At 37.5% G+C, this 17,839-nt stretch overlaps 2 protein-coding genes across 6 annotated transcripts in view; one reads left to right on the top strand and one right to left on the bottom strand.

Annotated features, from left to right (window-relative positions):
- The window catches only part of LOC106661824 (cytosolic carboxypeptidase Nna1), a 51,542-nt gene that overhangs the window by 21,739 nt on the left and 11,964 nt on the right, over positions 1-17,839 (top strand). The gene's annotated exons all lie outside the window — the stretch shown is intronic.
- On the bottom strand, positions 13,414-14,975 carry LOC106661826. The gene is made up of 6 exons (XM_014385505.2): positions 14,823-14,975; positions 14,708-14,762; positions 14,582-14,646; positions 14,152-14,266; positions 14,003-14,067; positions 13,414-13,630 (listed from the first exon to the last, which is right to left on the bottom strand). The coding sequence occupies exons 1-6, from the start codon at positions 14,874-14,876 to the stop codon at positions 13,493-13,495; spliced, it is 492 nt and encodes a 163-aa protein (XP_014240991.1). The 5' UTR covers positions 14,877-14,975; the 3' UTR covers positions 13,414-13,492.

The following is a 17,839-nucleotide window of genomic DNA, read 5'->3' as shown; positions in this document are numbered from 1 at the left end:
GGCACTCTATCTCCGGCTCCGGTTGGCCGGTACCCTCCAGCTAAGGTACAATTTGTTTCCAAACCACGACCATCACGAGTCCAACCTCAGTTAGTAGAGCCGCTTGGATACACTACTCCCGTGGTTCAGTATTATTTTTAAGGTGGGACTGATCGCCCACACGGGAGTTCACATGAACACCCTACTGATGCACCTGTTGCCTGGGGGTTCGGGTCCAGTAACCCAGGAAGCCTTTGCCAAAGCAGAGGGGGTGAGGAAGAAGAAGATGAAGAAGAAGTAAGGAAGGAGAGAATAGGAAAGTAAAGGGGGAAATTTGCCCCCATCACTGGTTACCCCCAGGCACCAGGGTTAATGGTCGGACTTTGCCTGGGCCCACAAGGAAGGTGTCCCTGTGGGTATTATATGCTGTACCGTGATATGTTCTCCATACAACGGGTCTCACCCTCATTCGAAGGTGTCCGTGGGTGATGTTAATATGACCTAGTAAGTATGACCTTATGCCATCACACCATTTCCCTTATAGAACCCCCCGCCTTATTGAATAATTAAATAAATTTAAGTGACAAAATAAGCTGGCCATTTATGCTGCATGAATAAGTTGCAACACATTATATTTTGTCAAATTATAATCGTGCATGGACGTCTGTGGTCATGGCAGAATTTCTGGTATTATATTAATCTAAATTAGCATTATTTAAATATTTTGCAGAGGTTTAATTTCTTGATTTAAAAAAATCTTCTAGGAGTCCAGATTAAGTTCTATTTCTGTTTATCTGTGTTTATCTTTTGAGTTAAAATTAAAATAAGGTATCATGGGGAAAATGAGTTAGTTTCGAGTGCCAATCAATACCATTTTCTTCGTAGGTGTCGACTCGTATTTTTGTTTATACGAATGCCGAACCGTTCATTTTGGTGGGTACGTACGGTTATTAAGTCATCTGGGAGTAGTTGAAGTTGGCAGTTGAAAGTGACCATCTGTTGCAGTTTGGACCAGGTCCAACGTAAGCCTCCGTCTAGTTTGCAACCGTGGACTGGATGGTTTCGTTTTACTCTCAATTTAAATACTCAAATGAATAAACTAACCGTTTATTCGGTCGGGAAGGTCGAGGAACGTCAGGAAATCCTATCAAAGTGACACGCGATCGATATCCCACGTCGCTTCGTACGGGGAAACCGTGAGTTGGATTTATTAGTTTCCGGAAGCGCTATACATCGAAAGATGTCTCATTCGTCAGGTGCTTTCTAAATGTACCCACAATGTATGAATAAATAAAACTTTTGTGAAACGCATCAAATAAAGCTAAAAGCCATCAGCCTAATTTAACCGTTCAGGTTGCCATAATTTTTATCTTCGTTTTTTATTTGCCACATTACAATAAAAAATGCAATTAGAAAATGTGATGAACAGTAAGGGAATTGCAAGGAAAAATCAAAATTGGTGTGAGAGGCATGAATGAAAGCCATGCAATGATGATCATCTTGATGAATTTATCCAATATTAAGCATACTGTCAGGCAAAAAATTCCACCCACTTGTAATATATTTTGATTTGTATGTATATATATTAATCAAAATTTCATGTTTTTTAATAATTGAGTCTGTCTAAAAAGTAAAAAAAATTAAATTGCTAAGTAAAATAAAAAAAAAGACGGGCAGTTAAAATTTGTTTAAATTTTTAATTAACATTTCAACATCGCGTATTTCCTTCTCTTGCCTTAATTGCATCTCGAAGACTTACTTTCTGCCTTTCAAGATCGTGGAGTGTATCAGGAAGTGATACTTGCTGCTCTTATTCTTTTGAGGTTATCTCATAAATGTTCGATAGGGTTGAAGTCTGGAGGACGGGATGGCCAGGCTAAGACCCTGTTGAACGTACGTTTGTCCATGCGAGCGACATATGGACGGGCATTATCGTGCATTAGAATAAGATTGTCCCCGGTTTCATCGAGATTAGGCAACGCATGATTTGATGTCTAAAATTTCATCTACAAAGCGAGTGGCCGTCAAAGACCCTCTACGAACAACGACCAACTCTGTGCGACTCTCCATTGAAATTCCGCCCACATCATCAGTGAGTTGAGAAATGATTAACTCTGGGAAAAATTACAGCTTCTTACCTTTCATTTCACATCCTCCACACTCTTTCACGCCCATCTGGAGAAGGTAGAGCAAATCTACACTCATCTGTAAAAAGTACAGCAGACAATCGTCCAAAGACCAATGACTGTGTTCTCGAGCAAATGCGATCCGTGAAACTCTGTGTGTCCTGTTCAATTCTGGTCTTCTTACGGGGCGAAAAGCCATCAGTCCATACTGATTTAATCTTCTTCGAGCAGTGCGTTCAGAAATTTGGGCACCTCGAACTTCCTGGAGCTGATGAATTGCTTGAACAACAGTAATCAAAGGAGAAGGTTCATTTTTATTTAACACCGAACTCTTTGACAACTAGTATACAACACAATACACCAATATAATTACAGTACAATACATACAATATAATGGTATACAACAATACATCTTGACTCAAAACATAAGACAAGATAGGATAAGAGCGGAAGCCCAGTAACCTAACCTATATCTCGCTTTCTATCACCGAGCGCGGTCGAGTGGGGCGAAAGCACATTAACAGAAAAGGTCCGTACTCTTTAAAAGGATAGTTCCTACTCACAGTAAGTTGTTTTGCAACGATCCGGATTTCGAGCCTTTTAGCTCATCATCAGGTTGAAGGACTTCCAAAACCACGTCGCTCAACATGAATTGCCAAAGTGAACCGCTGATACCTCCGCCAACGCACGTTCCAATTATCAGCTGATTTTTTTAACGNTTGCGTTGGCGGAGGTATCAGCGGTTCACTTTGGCAATTCATGTTGAGACGTGGTTGTAGAAGTCCTTCAACCTGATGATGAGCTAAAAGGCTCGAAATCCGGATCGTTGCAAAACAACTTACTGTGAGTAGGAACTATCCTTTTAAAGAGTATTGAACACCACACTCACTCAATCATTCATCATTTCTATGAAAAGGTCCGTCGTTTGTCTAGTTACATAGGATAGCAATAATTTGCATATAGAAGATGGGGGAAATTTACCTATCAATGAATCTTTCCATTTTGGGTAATAGTGAATTATTGAAATTTATCGCCGATAACCTAATAATTACCTTAGTCAAACAATAATTTAATAACTATACATGATTCAATAAGGAATTGACTTTGTTTAATGTCTACGTTTTCTCATTCAGTTTTGATATTGCTTTAACATTTTAATTTTAATTGGTCGGTTCTTCTGTAATTCGATCAGTAAACATTTTTCACCGACATTTCCCAGTTGGCGGTATAACCATAATTTTCTGTTTCAACTTGAAGTAAGCTTTTGTTCAAACAGTTGTCCAAATCTAAAAGGGCGAGCACCCTCGAGACTGAATTTATATGCATGTTCTATAGGGTAATATAATAATATTGATTCCAGATAAAATTATAAAGACTAGTCGCCCTTGCAATAACTCAACGAAATGGCAGATGACGTACATTGACTATTCAGAAATAAGTGACAGTACGAACACGAAAAGGCCATGTTTGATCAAACTATTTATAGAGGAAGGGTGGAGTCGTTCACAGAACTGCCGTACATTTCTCCACAGTGATAATCGAGTTCGTCGAGCCGGCCGAGGTGGCGGACAATCGGCGTCTGCGACCTCATCGTGCGTGTCAGTCGACGCGCGCGGCACGCGTCAACACTGAGCGCTATAGAAACAATTATCGACAAAACAATGTTGTAGCTGTAGGGGAATCCTTTTTTTGACAGCGGGAACACTTCGGAGGTCAGTCATGTGCTCGCTCGCCGCTGATGTGCGGAACCTCCAGGCCTCGCTTTTTCCAGTCTGCCACAGAGGTACCGTGTCACCTTCATAAAACCTACGTCAGACATTTTGCATATTTTTTCGGCCTCGACTCGGCAGACTTAATTTTATTTACAAAGGATCGCACGCGATTAGGGACGTCACGCGAAATCAAAATATAACCCAAGGAAGGATTTATCAATGCTTCGTGATTTTTATGTATTGTCAAGGTTGTTTATTTATTGTAAGTTCCATTTCGGCATGGCAATATTCCCCAGCGCGAGATTCCGACGTTAAGATTCATTTTTCATAAAAACCAACTTAATTTATTATTACCTATCAGTACTTAGTATCTAGTTTTATCATAACAGTCGAAATTTTTCGATGTCACGGATAATGTTGTTTTATGTTAATACGTTATTTTTGATGTTGAGTAGCTATGGTTACGTGCATACGGTTATGTACAGAATCGACCTGAACTCGAATCATCTAAGGAGAGTCTGAATGGGCGCTAGGGATATAATAGAGAGATAGTGCATAACGTTTCCGCTATTTCAAGGCCACCGTTATATTTAACGTCTTTCAAATAACATTGACACTATTTGAAGACTTTTTGCATAATGGATTTTGCCGTTAACAACGCTAAGTTTCCTGGAAGTTTGTAGTAGTTCAGGTTATAGTTGTATTTTGTAAGCTTGCAAACGAAGGGACAATTCACGGGTGTTATGAATTTTCTCTTGATTGCTGACGAAAGTTTAGTTGAAGAAGCTCTGATGTACAAAGTAAACATTAATTACCGGGCGATTCGGGGAAAGTTTAGTTTAAATTAAATTGAGGACGAAAATTGTCAAAAACTCTTAAGAAAAAAAAACTTTTAGCTTTGCTTAGCAATTTTAGGAAAAACTAAAATATTACAGTGCAGTTAGTTAACCATATGCATATTAATTATACTTCTTTCTATTCCTGTCTCTTAGAATTTTAGTTTTAAAATTGCATTTAGGCGGTTCAGCTAAAGGGTCTGTTTTACATAATTTCTGTGGCTTTATTGAAGGAAAGATAAATAATTCACGAAACATATATAAATTGAAAAACGTTAATTTTAACGTTTATTGTTAATTTTAACAGTTTTATTATATTTCTGCGTATATAATAATATTATTTTTTAATAATTGGGCAATATCTCCAACAAAAAACTCTTGGTTGTCTTTACCGTCACCCGTTAACAAGCACGCTATTCTAGGACAAATAAAGTAGTTATGGTAAATCTGCGCATGCTTCAATCAATTTAGCGTTACCGTTCACGCTAACGTTATGCAAAATCGCCCTAATAATTCCGCATGTACACATGCGTTGCGTTATTTATTTTTTCATTCTTAAAAAAAATCGGTGCATTGTTTTTAATCATGTCTTAATCATTGCATTACAGGTCGTCAGGCTAATCCGCACAAGTACTCTTCTCCTAAATGATAAAATTATTGTAACTTCACTAATTTCGTGGTCCGCTTGACCAATTGAAAAATAGCAAAAGGAGGGAAAACTCATAAGGTGGGGTTGAGATGGGGAGTTGATGTCCGAGTGGATCGAGGTCACGATAGCTCAGGTGGTAGAGCAGCGGCGTATCTAGCCTAAGGTCGTGGGTTCGAATCCCTCTCGTGCCTTTAACTTTTTTTCATCTCAACTTAAAACCTTAATTAATTATTGTAACTATGGATTTTTAGTTTTTACAGTTGTTGTTTTTATAATGTACATACATTGTTGTTGTATTTTTTATTTACTTTGCCTTACACCGGTGACCACTTGCCCATCACATGTGGGGCACTCCTCGGAGTCCACTCAAGCCAGCTAACAGCACCCCCAGAACGACTCAGGCTCCTCCTGTCTTAAGAGCTATTATTCGGTACTTAAACCTTCAGTTTGTAGTGTCATTTAAACATGTTAAAATTCGTACAGTATTCTAAAAACCGTTTCATTTCCCGAACCTATAAGACTATTAAAATTGACGGGCTTCTCGACCTCTTGAAACCGAAGATTCGTTCATGGACTTCTCGCAACTCCGGATGCTTCACAATTTGAGAAGAATCTTAAACGAATTCTATTCAGATAAGCTCCACATTTGCAGTAATTAAACCTAATTCTAATCATCTATGACAAGACGCGTTGCTTCCTCTCATTGCGAAAATCCAGGGAATGTGACGAGTTTCGGAAATGAAAGACTTAAAAAAAGAACGTGCCTTATCAATACTGTACCACTTTTTCTATTCCTGTGCCGTTTTGACCTTCTTTACATCAGATTTGACGTCAGGACATCCCTACATGACGCTTCCTTTGCCGACGTTTCAACAACCACGTTATGCTCCACTCCAAAGTGACAATGGAACCGACCAAATGCTACTTTTTTGTGTTTTCGCTTTAGATAATGTTTCACTAACTATTTCCGTCATCAGAAAATCACATTTAGACTTAGGAGAAAAATTTTTGATTTGGGAAACTGAGGTTTGCTATCAATACATAAAATTTAGATGCTTTTTGTTGTATTTTACTGTCAATTTGAAAACTGCAGATCACCTCGCAAAATACAGAGGAAACCACAAAAACTTAAGAGTTCGTAAACTTTTAGCTAACAATTACTCCGAATTTAACTTAAAAACACATGAATTTTTTTTATACTAACTGAAACCAAAGTACAGTTTTTATTCACAATACCTAATCAGCCTGACGATCAATAATATTTTAATAATTAAGAATGGTTGTTAAACATAATGGTATCGATTGTAGGTGCTGCATTTAATTTCAAACGAGATTCAGAACGATTTTAAATAGATTCTTTTAATTATGATTAATAAATTCAGAACAAATTAACATTTCTTTCATAATAAATAATGATAACGATATAATTCTTATAAATAACAAAATAATTTTATTTTTTCCCCATTCCATATTCAAATACTTTTTCCAGCTGTCATCTTAAACCAACAACGCCTTCACTAAAAAAAATATATGTTAGAAAAGTCAGTTGAAAAGTTGCATAAAAATTAGTTGGCGTGGAGAGGCGAATATGCCGGAAGACGGCTCATTCGTGAAGTCTGAAGTGCTGGAAAATCGAATTTTAACTCAAGCCAGGTCGTGTGCATCCGGCGAAGTAAACTTTACTGTTGTAAACAAACGGAGGTCAATCAACTTTGTTTCACACTCCGTATAAAGTCCCCGGAACAAAAAAGATACCTTGAGAAGTAAATAACTGACAAAAAAGATTAAGTAATAAGGAAGAGATGAATAAAATTATAGGGATAGATTAAAATAAATAAAATTAATAATAAATGTTATAATGGGTACATTTCTGAGCAAAACAGAATCTATTTTAGGTAGTTTCTTCTATTAAATAATTATTGTTGGCGTAAATCTTTTCCTCCGTTGTATCATAATCATATTCAATTAGTTAAATTCAGTGTGATATGTTGAAGATTTCTGTTAGAAAAGGAGGATTCGGCATCCCAGGGTAAGATAATTTCGTTTGGACGGGCATAGATTTGGCAGGTTATCATCTCTAAGGGGGTTTAATTGCCCTTACCACTAATTGCACTCGATAAGCAAGGATTTGGCCGCTGCCGAATTTATTTTGACCCATTTCGAAATAAACTGTCGCCCTTGCTGAAACGTGACGCTTGTCATCTGTAGGAAAACATCGAGAAGATGAAGGTCTGGTGGATGCGGATTTGATTTATTTTTAGCCAGCAGGCGTCAACCGCCACCGGGCTGGTGGAAGGAAGAAATTAATCGAACAACTTCCCTACCGGACAAATATCAAGCCGGAGAAATGCCATTCTCGCCATGACATATTGCCGTCAAATGAAATATCGTCGATTATTTAGATATCCCAATAAGCTGCACTTCAAAAAGTCCGATCGTACTTCACGCAACGTAATAAACCTACTAAAAGTTCATAGACAATAACAAAAAGTGAATTGTTTGCACAAATAATAAATCAAATCATCATCGAGAATCAAATAGATTACACGACATTTGAAAAATGGCAAAAAGGAGGGAAAATTCAAAAGGTGGGGTTGAGATTGGAAGTTAGTGTCTCCGAGTGGATCGAGGACACGATAGCTCAAGTGGTAGAGGAGCGATGGATTCGTGGGTTCGAATCCCGCTCGTGACACTGACTTTTTTATCTCAACTAAAAAACTTAATTAATTGAAAGATATTAATTGGTCATAGGGACCACGAAAACTAGTGAATTTAACAAATAATAAATATATTGTAAGTTCTTTTAAGTATGTATAATCGAAGCGATGGGGATGAGCAGTTACACTAAACTGCTTTGTGCTGCGATATGCACAATAACGTGAAAACTGCAATAATAACATGATAAAACTATGTCTATCATTTCTATGATAATAAGCTACACGTCGAAAAAAAAATTGATCAAAATCGTACCTCTTGCATACCAACAAACGTTCTACCTTTATTATATTAGAATAGATTAGTGAATAATTACCATCTAATTGTTTGATGAAACTTTTTTGTCATACAAGGAATAGTGATAGGGATAAGAAAGGCCTTCAATATTATAATTTTGTATAAAAAACGATCGGGGAAAGACTATTTAGAAACAATGCACTCAGGTCTTTAGTCCAGCTTTTCAGGAATAAATTCCCCTTTGTACGGATTTTAACAAATACTTCTGATTTATCTTTTTATTTTTTTTACAACTGCATTCTTCGACGGAACAAATTAAACTTATAAACAATATTAACAATTGCTTGGAAGCTTGCACAGCAACCATCCAGTGATGGTAGCCGTTAGTACACCATACGATGAGCGAAATGGACTCCATCCCAGGAGACCATGTCAAGTTCTGGGGTTGTCGCGGGGTCATCGACGCTTCACTCTTCTGGTAACGTGGTAGATGACAGGTTTTTACGATAGGGTTCGGATGATGGGGTAATTTGGATAGGAACATTTTGTAGCTGGATTGGGCTGATTGAGTAACAACTTAAGTAATTTAGGTCGGCATGGATGGTGTGATTGGAAACATAGAAAGGAGCATTGACTATGGTTCTGAGGATTAAAAAAGATTTAAAGATCTAAATCTAAAGATTGAAGGAATTGGATTCGATTGAGGTCGGAACGCTTTGCAGTCCCGTAATTCAAGTTCGTATGTCCAAATAGTGACCGGGGGGGGGGGTAATGGTAAGTTTTCCTTTGTTTATCAGTGAGAGTTTGTCCGTCGAGTAGTTTTAGCATGACAAATCGTATGTTACAATCTGTGTGCTTAAGTCGTGTATGGGGGTTCCACGCCAGTCGTTTAGGTAGAGTCTGCGGTATCGTACATGGTTCGCAAAAGGGATGGGAACATTGTTGAGGGACACTGGTGGGAGTGTTTTCTTTTGTTGATCTTGACTCCCCACTGTCGGGCCCAGCATTCTAGGATAGGTAAGTGATTTAGAGCTTTACGGGAAGCTGAGACAGGACCTTCATCAGGAGAAAGGATTGCGGCATCATCGGTAAAGGTGAGGGTGATAGTGTTAGGTTACGCTGGAAGGTCGGAGGTAGGTAGGCTGTCGACTGGAATAGGGCGAATAGGGCCGGATGATCGAAAAGGGAAGAACGAATGAGCACGCGTCCATTAAAACCGATTCGCTCGGTCGTGTTGGGCCGTGCACGGCCGAAGTACTTTCCGATCCAAATAAAGTTGGATTTTCCAGTTCTATTCGGCCAAATTGTTACTTCAAATTCCGCTGTCAACCACGTGACATCAAACGCTCATCATTGTTTAACGACGTTCTTTGCTTTTTGTTTACCTTTTCGTTTCGTTTTCATTTCGATGGTTTGCGAAAAATTGATAAGTGCTGTTGAGGAGAACCAGGCTCTTTGGGACATGCGTGATCCGCTCTTTCATCGGAAATATGTCCAGCGTAAGTTGTGGTCGAGGATAGCTTTAGAAATGGAACTTCCAACATTTTTGTATATTTCTTTCCCTCCATTCTTATGTAAACTAAGAATTTTCGAGCAGCAGGAAGTCTTTTACATCCATTTGGGCTGTTTCGTGAACTAACGAAAATCGGCTAAAGTGGACGACGGCGTTCGGCCATATTGCCGATCCTGTATTTGGTCAAATAGTTCGGATGTTGAAAGGTCGTCCTAGTTCGGTTCCAATGGACGAGCAGTAAAACTGAAAAAAGGAAAGGAGCAAGCAGCCCTGTGGGAGGGTAATACTTAAATTCTGGTTTCGATTAAAGTTAAAACATTTTTCTTTCAAATTTTTATTCGATTTTGTCTTTAAAAAATTATTATTATACTTTTATTTATTTATTAATAATAATTATTTATATATTTATAATTTATAAATTATGAAACGCGGTGCATTTATTGGTAGAAAACGTGACCTACAAAATCGGTGGATGTAATACATTTGTCGTGTATAAAACAAAGGTGAGGGAGGAGACTTGGCCAAAAATGTGTCCACCTTGCGTGAATTATTACACTTTTCGCTCGAGTAGAGTCCCTAAAGACTTGTTTACACGCGTTTTTATTTATTTTGGCTTGATGTTTATATGTATTTATATTTTACGAGCCCGTAGATTCGAAATGTTGTTATTTATCAGTACCGTTTTTAATTAATGTCGTGTCTAAACCTTGTCGGTATATCTTAGGTGTATTCTTACGAGAATTAATAGGACGTTTACAGTCGACCCGTATTATTTATATATTTCTCATTAATGTTAATTAGAACGGAACAAAATCAAGTCTATTATATAACGTATCTTAACGACTTTCAAAAATGGCGCGCTTCCGTCATTTATAAGGGAAATCGCTTGAACTTTGTTTGTACAATGATTTTCATCGCTTTAGAATGGCCATTCATAAACTGGTACAAAATATGCCATAAAAAATAAATTCTCGCCGTTTAAAATAATGTTTTCAACGACACAAAATAACACCTCGACAGCTTACTACATTTTTAAAAATTCTGCTTTAAAGACTTACGTTACTAAGTACGAAAAAAGAACAATTAAAAACCCAATTTCCAATTGTTTTGTACTTGTTTACATTTTTTTAAATTACAATTAATTAAGGTTTTTAGTTGAGATACAAAATTCAATGGCACGAGCGGGATTCGAACCCACGATCTTCGGCTAGATACGCCGCTGCTCTACCACTTGAGCTATCGTGTCCTCGATCCACTCGGACACCAACTTCCCATCTCAACCGCACCTTTTGAATTTTCCCTCCTTTTTGCAATTTTTCAAATGTCGTATAATCGGATTGGATTCTCGGCGACAAATGAAATGGCCACGGAGAGCTTTAGTGAAGTATACTTCATTTTAATTCATTAAATTCACTAATTTCGTGGTCCGTTTGACCAATTAATTGTAATATATTAATTGGTCAAGCGGACCACGAAATTAGTGATTTTTTTTTTAAGTTAAAGCATTTTATTTTATTCATTGCTGTATAAAATATACAGTGAGCAAATAGTTAAGCATAAACAAATCTGACAGACCTGTCAGACCAGGAGGCATGGGGAGAGAAACCAACCAGTGCTGGATCTCTTTTTTATTTAATTGGGTGGGTTGTGATACACGGTCACCAGGCCATCGTCGTTTTAAACGGCGTGGAGGATTGTAAGGGTGAGATGTTGAGGAAAGAGTTAGGGTTAGTGGGTTAAGGTGGAGGGAGAGCTTAGTGTGGAAAATGAAGAAGTGTGTTCGGATAAGATCTTTCACGAAAGGGATTTCAAGATCTTTATGGATCAGTTTGATTTGTAACATAGAAAGGGAGCATTGAGGATACGGCGGAGAATTTTAGATTGATAAGATTGAATACGTTGGATTGGATAATTTGGCCGAGCTCCAAAGTTCGACTCTGTAGGTCCAAATAGGTCTAATGAGTGTTTTGTAAGTGGTTAGTTTGTTATGTATGCTTAGTGTTGATTTTGGTCCAAGTAGGTGTCTGAGTTCATATCTTTTCTTAATTTCTTACCGTTTTAATCTTGTATTCCATGTAAGTCAGTAAGTCTACTATCTAAGTAAAGCCCAAGGTAGCGCGGACTTGGTTCGATGGTGATATTATCTTGTTGTAAATATGCACTGGTGGACTGGTTTCACGTTTGAGCGTAAACGTAACTTGTTGGTTTTTTGTTCATTTAACCTGATCCGCCATAGATTGCACCAGGTGGTAATGAGGTTCAGGTGTTGTTGGATTGATTCTGTGGCTAGGATAGGATTGGAGGGTGTTGATAAGATTGCGGTGTCGTCCGCGTAAGTATGGGTATGTAGCAGTATAGATGGTGTAGAGGGTTGGCCCTAGGATACTTCCTTGTGGAACGCCAGCTCTGATTGGCGTGATAGGTGAAAAAGGTGCCGATTCTTACTGTAAACCGTTTTCAAAAGGAACGATTTCAGGATAAGATAATAGGAATGACGGAGGATACGTTTTAACTTACAAAGGAGGCCGATGTGTTATATTCGGTCAAATACTTCCGTTCGTCCAGAAATACGACTGAACAGTATTGTTTGTTTTCTAGAGCCGAGAATATCGTGTCGACTACTCTCAAGCACTGCTGAACAGTGGAATGGAGAGGTCGAAACCCAAATTTGTTTGGTTTGTAATTAAGTTTTCAGAGTCGAATATGGGACTTTGTCTTTTAAAGAGGGGACGTTCAAAGATTTTGGATAAAATAGGAAGGAGGCTTATTGGTCTGTAAGAGGATGTAGCACTGCGGGATTTGTGTGGTTACGGTGTTGGGGTTATTAAAGATAGTTTCCACTGGATGGGGAAATAGGCTGTACGAAATATTGCATTGTATATAGAATTACATGTACACTATTGCTTTTTTGGGTAGATTTCGGCTGATTTTAGTATAATAAGATCATGGCCCGGGGATTTTCTTTGGGAAAGGCGGAGAATCTGATATATGACGTCTGCAGGGTGGATGGGTTTAGGGGGCAGAGCGAGAGGGAGAGAAGAGTCAAGGAATTCATTGATCATTTCAGGATGGGGAGTAAAAACTGTGGAAAAGTGATCGGAAAGTAGCTGACGCTTTTCTGCGTTTGACCTGGCCCAGGTACCGTTCGGATTTCTAATTGGAGAAGGCACTTGGTAGTGTTTGGTAACCTTCCTAGTGGCTAAATATAAATTTAAATAGATATATGTTCTAAAGCCAACCTGAGTATTATATTTGGACTTTCACCCGAAGGGCTGTCACGCCGCGATGTGCTGGCCCTTGGGGTCTGCCGAGTTCACCACTAGTACACCGCTAGTATCTTCCCTTAAATCATATGCCGATGAGACTGTCGTTCCCAACCAACGGGGGCTTTCGACAGCTAGGTCCTTTTAGCCCACAACTCATGCAAAACTAGATGTAGATGAAGATGTATTAGTCGGGGATGCCTTTCATAGCTGAAGCCGTAGTTAGTATTACAGTCGCGCAAAGAAATACGTTCATATCTGTCTGCATTGATACAATGGTATAACAATCGCCTTTGCGTTAAATGCTTTCACGTGGAACAAGCAAATCACATCAATATGCACTTTAGATTACATTATAACAGTAATAAGTTGGTGAAAAAATAATATAAGCCAGATTTTTTGTTTATTTTTATTCTGTAAACCACTCAATTTAAACTTCAACTTACACTTTTCATAATCTCCTTAGTCTTTGACGCAAGTATTTTTTGAATAGAGGTTCAACATCAACGTCGAATAAATGCCTGTTCTGTTGCCTTTTATCTGTTCAAAAAGCGGACCAGCGTCCATTTGATCCATCAATATTTTAATATAGGCGTTCATCTGGAAAAATGGTTCAATGTTCAATTAATTATGCACAATTTTTTCGAAATGAAAAGTCTGTTTCACAGGCGGGATTCGAACCCACGACTTTCGGTTCAATACGCCGCTGCTCTACCACTTGAGGTACAATGAATGAGAAGTTTGTAGCATGGGCGATCGAAGTCACGGTAGCTCAAGTGGTAGAGTAGCGGCGTATTGAACCGAAAGTCGTGGGTTCGAATCCCGCCTGTGACACAAATTTTTCATTTCGAAAAAATTGCGTATAATTAATTGAGTATTTATAGAATTACGTAGAAGCTGATAAGATAATTAAACATTTAGTATGGTTCGATGTGTTCACCTGAAATTCGAAAAAACGTTTTAGTTACTTACCGGTTGCAGCCAGCACAACGAAGTTTCGTAGCCGATCGCACAAGGGTCTACTTCACGTCTGACAACTGAAAAAGAAAAATGACGATTTTATTCGGAAAATTCGGAATTTTTGAGGAATGAAATTCATTCGTAATAGAAAAGTTCCTCGCCTCGTGAAACACATTCGTGCAGCGTTTTGTTCATCGCAGTTGCATTTGAACTTTCAAAATACATAAAGGCGGGTGCTATAGTTTCCTCCATGTCAAGCTCTCCGGTTTCCGTAATCTATTGGATAAAAAACAAAAAAGTCCAATTAATCAATTAGCTCCTTGGCTTCTGATTTAGCGAATGTCAGAAAATGTGAAATTTTTTCTAGAAAATCTTCAACAATAAAATAATTAACTTTAGCCAAAAGCCGAAAATCAATAAATAAAATTAAAAATGAATACAAAGTTATTTTCTGTTTGTGAAAATGCTCAGAAATGAGGATTAAAATTCTTTTTATGTACTATTTTTCCTTCGGTCATTTTATACTGAAGCAGACCGTAGAACATTTCAAATCTATCTAAACCTATCTATGATATACATTTATATACGTACAAATCCTGTGCAATTGAACAGGCAGGCGATGTAGCATTTCGCCTCGTAACCCAATCCTTCCTCATCTGGAAAATAACATATAAATTTGTTTTCTACGCTAATCTCTCGTACTAATTGATAATTTACCATTTGACATTTCCGTCATATTTGTTATACTGCATCCTTTAAACGCGCCTTGGGTCTGCAAAAGACGAAAGTTTTTAATTTAAACAAACGTAGAAAATCTATGAAAGATATTTACATTTGTGAAGGAACACACGAAGGCGACCAAAGCTAATGCGAGTGAACGATTCATTGTGCTCTTTAACTATGAATTCTTGTTTTTCTGGAGTCGACACATTTTATAGAAACGACGAAGGCCGACAATAAATGAAAATAATACACGATGACTGACTGGCAAATTATCGTTTCCTGTTTTATTTTGTAAACGTTCAGAATTTAAAATAATGATTTCAAAAGGTGACAGGATGTATTTAAATTTATTTTTGCGCAAATTAATAGCGCCATTCAACAACTCTCCCAAACGCATAATGAGAATTACACATTTATTGGAGTTGGATCAAGTGAGACACCAAGATAAATACCTATATTACACATATGTTTTCTATGCTTTTCATCTTCCTTTTCTTTCTCAAATATAATTTTATGCATTGGAATAGATTTGAATTCACCAGATTTCCATAAATTCTTCGAATATTCCAGCATTCGATCGAGTTTTTCTCCTTGTTTTATTTGCTGCGTTAACGTTTATTTACAGCAAATAAGCACGCAAAATCAGATATAAGAATGTAATATATCCAATCACAGCTTTCAGTTGTCAAGAAAAATTTTTCGTATATGAAGACTACATAAATCCGTAATTGACATTAGCATGTTAATATCGAACACGACCACTTATTGTTGTTTACCTTTTCTTTTTGCCTATCATTCAAACAGTATTGATGGATGAAATCAGAAGGTTATGCTTTAATATGACTTGTAAGTAAGTGTTTAATTTGTTGGGCGGATACGCTGCAAAAAAGGCGGGTTTAAAAAACTTTGAATTTCAAAACTACAATATTACACAGCTAGGAAGACAGAAGGGAATTAAATAGAGTAGAAAATTAGAATTTTTTTTCGGTACTTTCAAAAGGTCTTTGTGAAGTAGACGTTTTTGTGTTCACCAAGCTTTCTGCGACTTATATCGCCATCCTCAGGGGTTGCTTATTGAAAAATACATACATTAACAGAGTTATATGTATGCACACTTGTTGAAAAATACATAAATTAACAGAATTATATATATGTGTACTTATTGAAAAATACATTAACAAATTATATGTATGTATAGTTGTTGAAAAATACATACATCAACAGAGTTATATGTATACTTGTAGAAACATACATACATTAACAGAGTAATATGTATGTATACTTATTGAAAAATACATACATTAAGAGAGTTGTATGTATGTATACTTGTTGAAAAATACACACATTAACATAAATATATGTATGTGTAGTTATTGAAAAATACATACATTAACAGAATTAAATGTATATATATTTATTGAAAAATACATACATCAACAGAGTTTTACGTGTTTAAATTCGGTCGGAACAATGTCCAAACAGCCAGAAACATTGTGAAATCTGGGGCGATGGCAGAGATGGCTAAAAAAATTCGAGAAGGAGACATTTGCCTTGAAGAGAAAGGTCGTGGAAGGATTTCATCCCTAGATGAAGATGTTCTGCGAGCTTTGGTCGAAGAAAATCCCAGAACAACTAACTGCTCGAGAACTTGCAGAGAATGTTTCGGTTACCGGTTACCGTCGCTGACCATCTTAAGGCAATTGGAAAGGTGAAAAAGCTCGAAAGTTGTTTCCTCTTGCATTAAACGACCGCCAAAAATATCATCGTTATGAAGTTTGCGGAACGCTTCTTCGCCGCAACACAAACAAACCTTTTCTGGAAGGAATTGTTATTTGCGATGGAAAGTGGATTCTCTGCGATAACAGCAGACAGAAGGGGAGAAGTGCCTCATTTTCCAAAGCCCCAACTCATAAAAAAAAGGTGATGGTGACTCTTTTGTGAGTTTCTTTTGGGCGGACACCTTGTTGAACAATGGCGAAATGATCAATGCCGAAAAGTACTGCTCTCAAATTGAAGCAATCCACGAGAAATTGGCATTATTGAAGCCATGTTTGGTCAATCGGAAAAGGCTGATTCAGTTACACGACGACGCTCGGCCCCTTGTCTGCCTCACCCTCCATATTCTCCAGACCTTTCGCCTGTTACCATTTTTTGACTCACCTGAACAACGTTTTGCACCATAAAAAATATATTGGTAAATACCTTTAGAAAATGCATTTGCAGAATTTGTTATTAATAAGGACTCAAAATTCTATTAGAGAGTATAGAAAAATCGCCATCACGCTGGGAGAATTGTATTGAGAGAAATGCAGGATATTTTAATCAGCAGTGATGGATGAAATCGGTTAGAAAATTATGCCATAATATGACAAATGTATATGTATGATATTTGGTTATTGAATTCTAGATTGCGTGTTGAAGGTTACTGACGATTTTGCAACTTTGGGTATCTCAAAATATCAGTCATTTACAATATTTATGTGTTTAACATTACAGTAAAGTTAGTTTGGTTTGAAGTAGTATTTCGAATCGGGTTCCTTTTCACAAGGGCCGTGAGCGTGATGGCATGGATTGTGCGTATCTCGGCAGTAATAGATCTAAAAAGAAGAAAAGATCTTTTTTAAAAGGCCATTTGGAGATAAGAAAACGACGAACCCACGCTCAGTAAACTTCTTCAGAAACGACTCCACGAACCTGTGCGTATGGTGCCCCCGATAACACCAGCTGCTGAATTGCGTGAGTCACGCAGCGCACTGACTCCTCAATGCTCGGTTCGGAACCGTATGAAAAATTGAGCTTCTACCTTTGATGTCATTCCCACTTAATTAAAAAAAATTGCAGGATTACACAATGATAATCCCGACGGCGTAGAAAAATCGATTGGATTAATTTCCGAATAAACGTTGCATTTTCAACTAAATTTGACTAATTAAATTGCCAAATTAGTACAATAGAATGTGTACGTACTATGTGTATTCATGTAACCGTGTACTCTGAAAGGACTGTTCGGATAATTTATTATTTAACAACAGATGGGGTTTTTCGTTGTGTTGTAATATATTGCAGTTACCAAGTTGATTAAGCATGATTAGAGTTTTTTTTTTTATAGACGTTCGATATTTGTTT

Source organism: Cimex lectularius, unplaced genomic scaffold, assembly GCF_000648675.2.
Source record: "Cimex lectularius strain Harlan isolate CLEC.00 unplaced genomic scaffold, Clec_2.1 scaffold57, whole genome shotgun sequence".
In the NCBI taxonomy this organism is placed as follows: Eukaryota; Metazoa; Arthropoda; class Insecta; order Hemiptera; family Cimicidae; genus Cimex; species Cimex lectularius.
The sequence above is the reverse complement of the archived record's forward strand: the minus strand, read 5'-3'. Positions and strand labels throughout refer to the sequence as shown.

Excerpts from the sequence above, each read along its gene's own strand:
- LOC106661826 (XM_014385505.2), bottom strand. The coding sequence starts at position 14,876 with ATGAATCGTTCACTCGCATTAGCTTTGGTCGCCTTCGTGTGTTCCTTC. Across the intron at positions 14,267-14,581 it reads TGTTCAATTGCACAGGATTT|ATTACGGAAACCGGAGAGCT; the intron begins GTACGTATATAA and ends TTTATCCAATAG. Across the intron at positions 14,068-14,151 it reads GCACGAATGTGTTTCACGAG|TTGTCAGACGTGAAGTAGAC; the intron begins GCGAGGAACTTT and ends TTTCTTTTTCAG.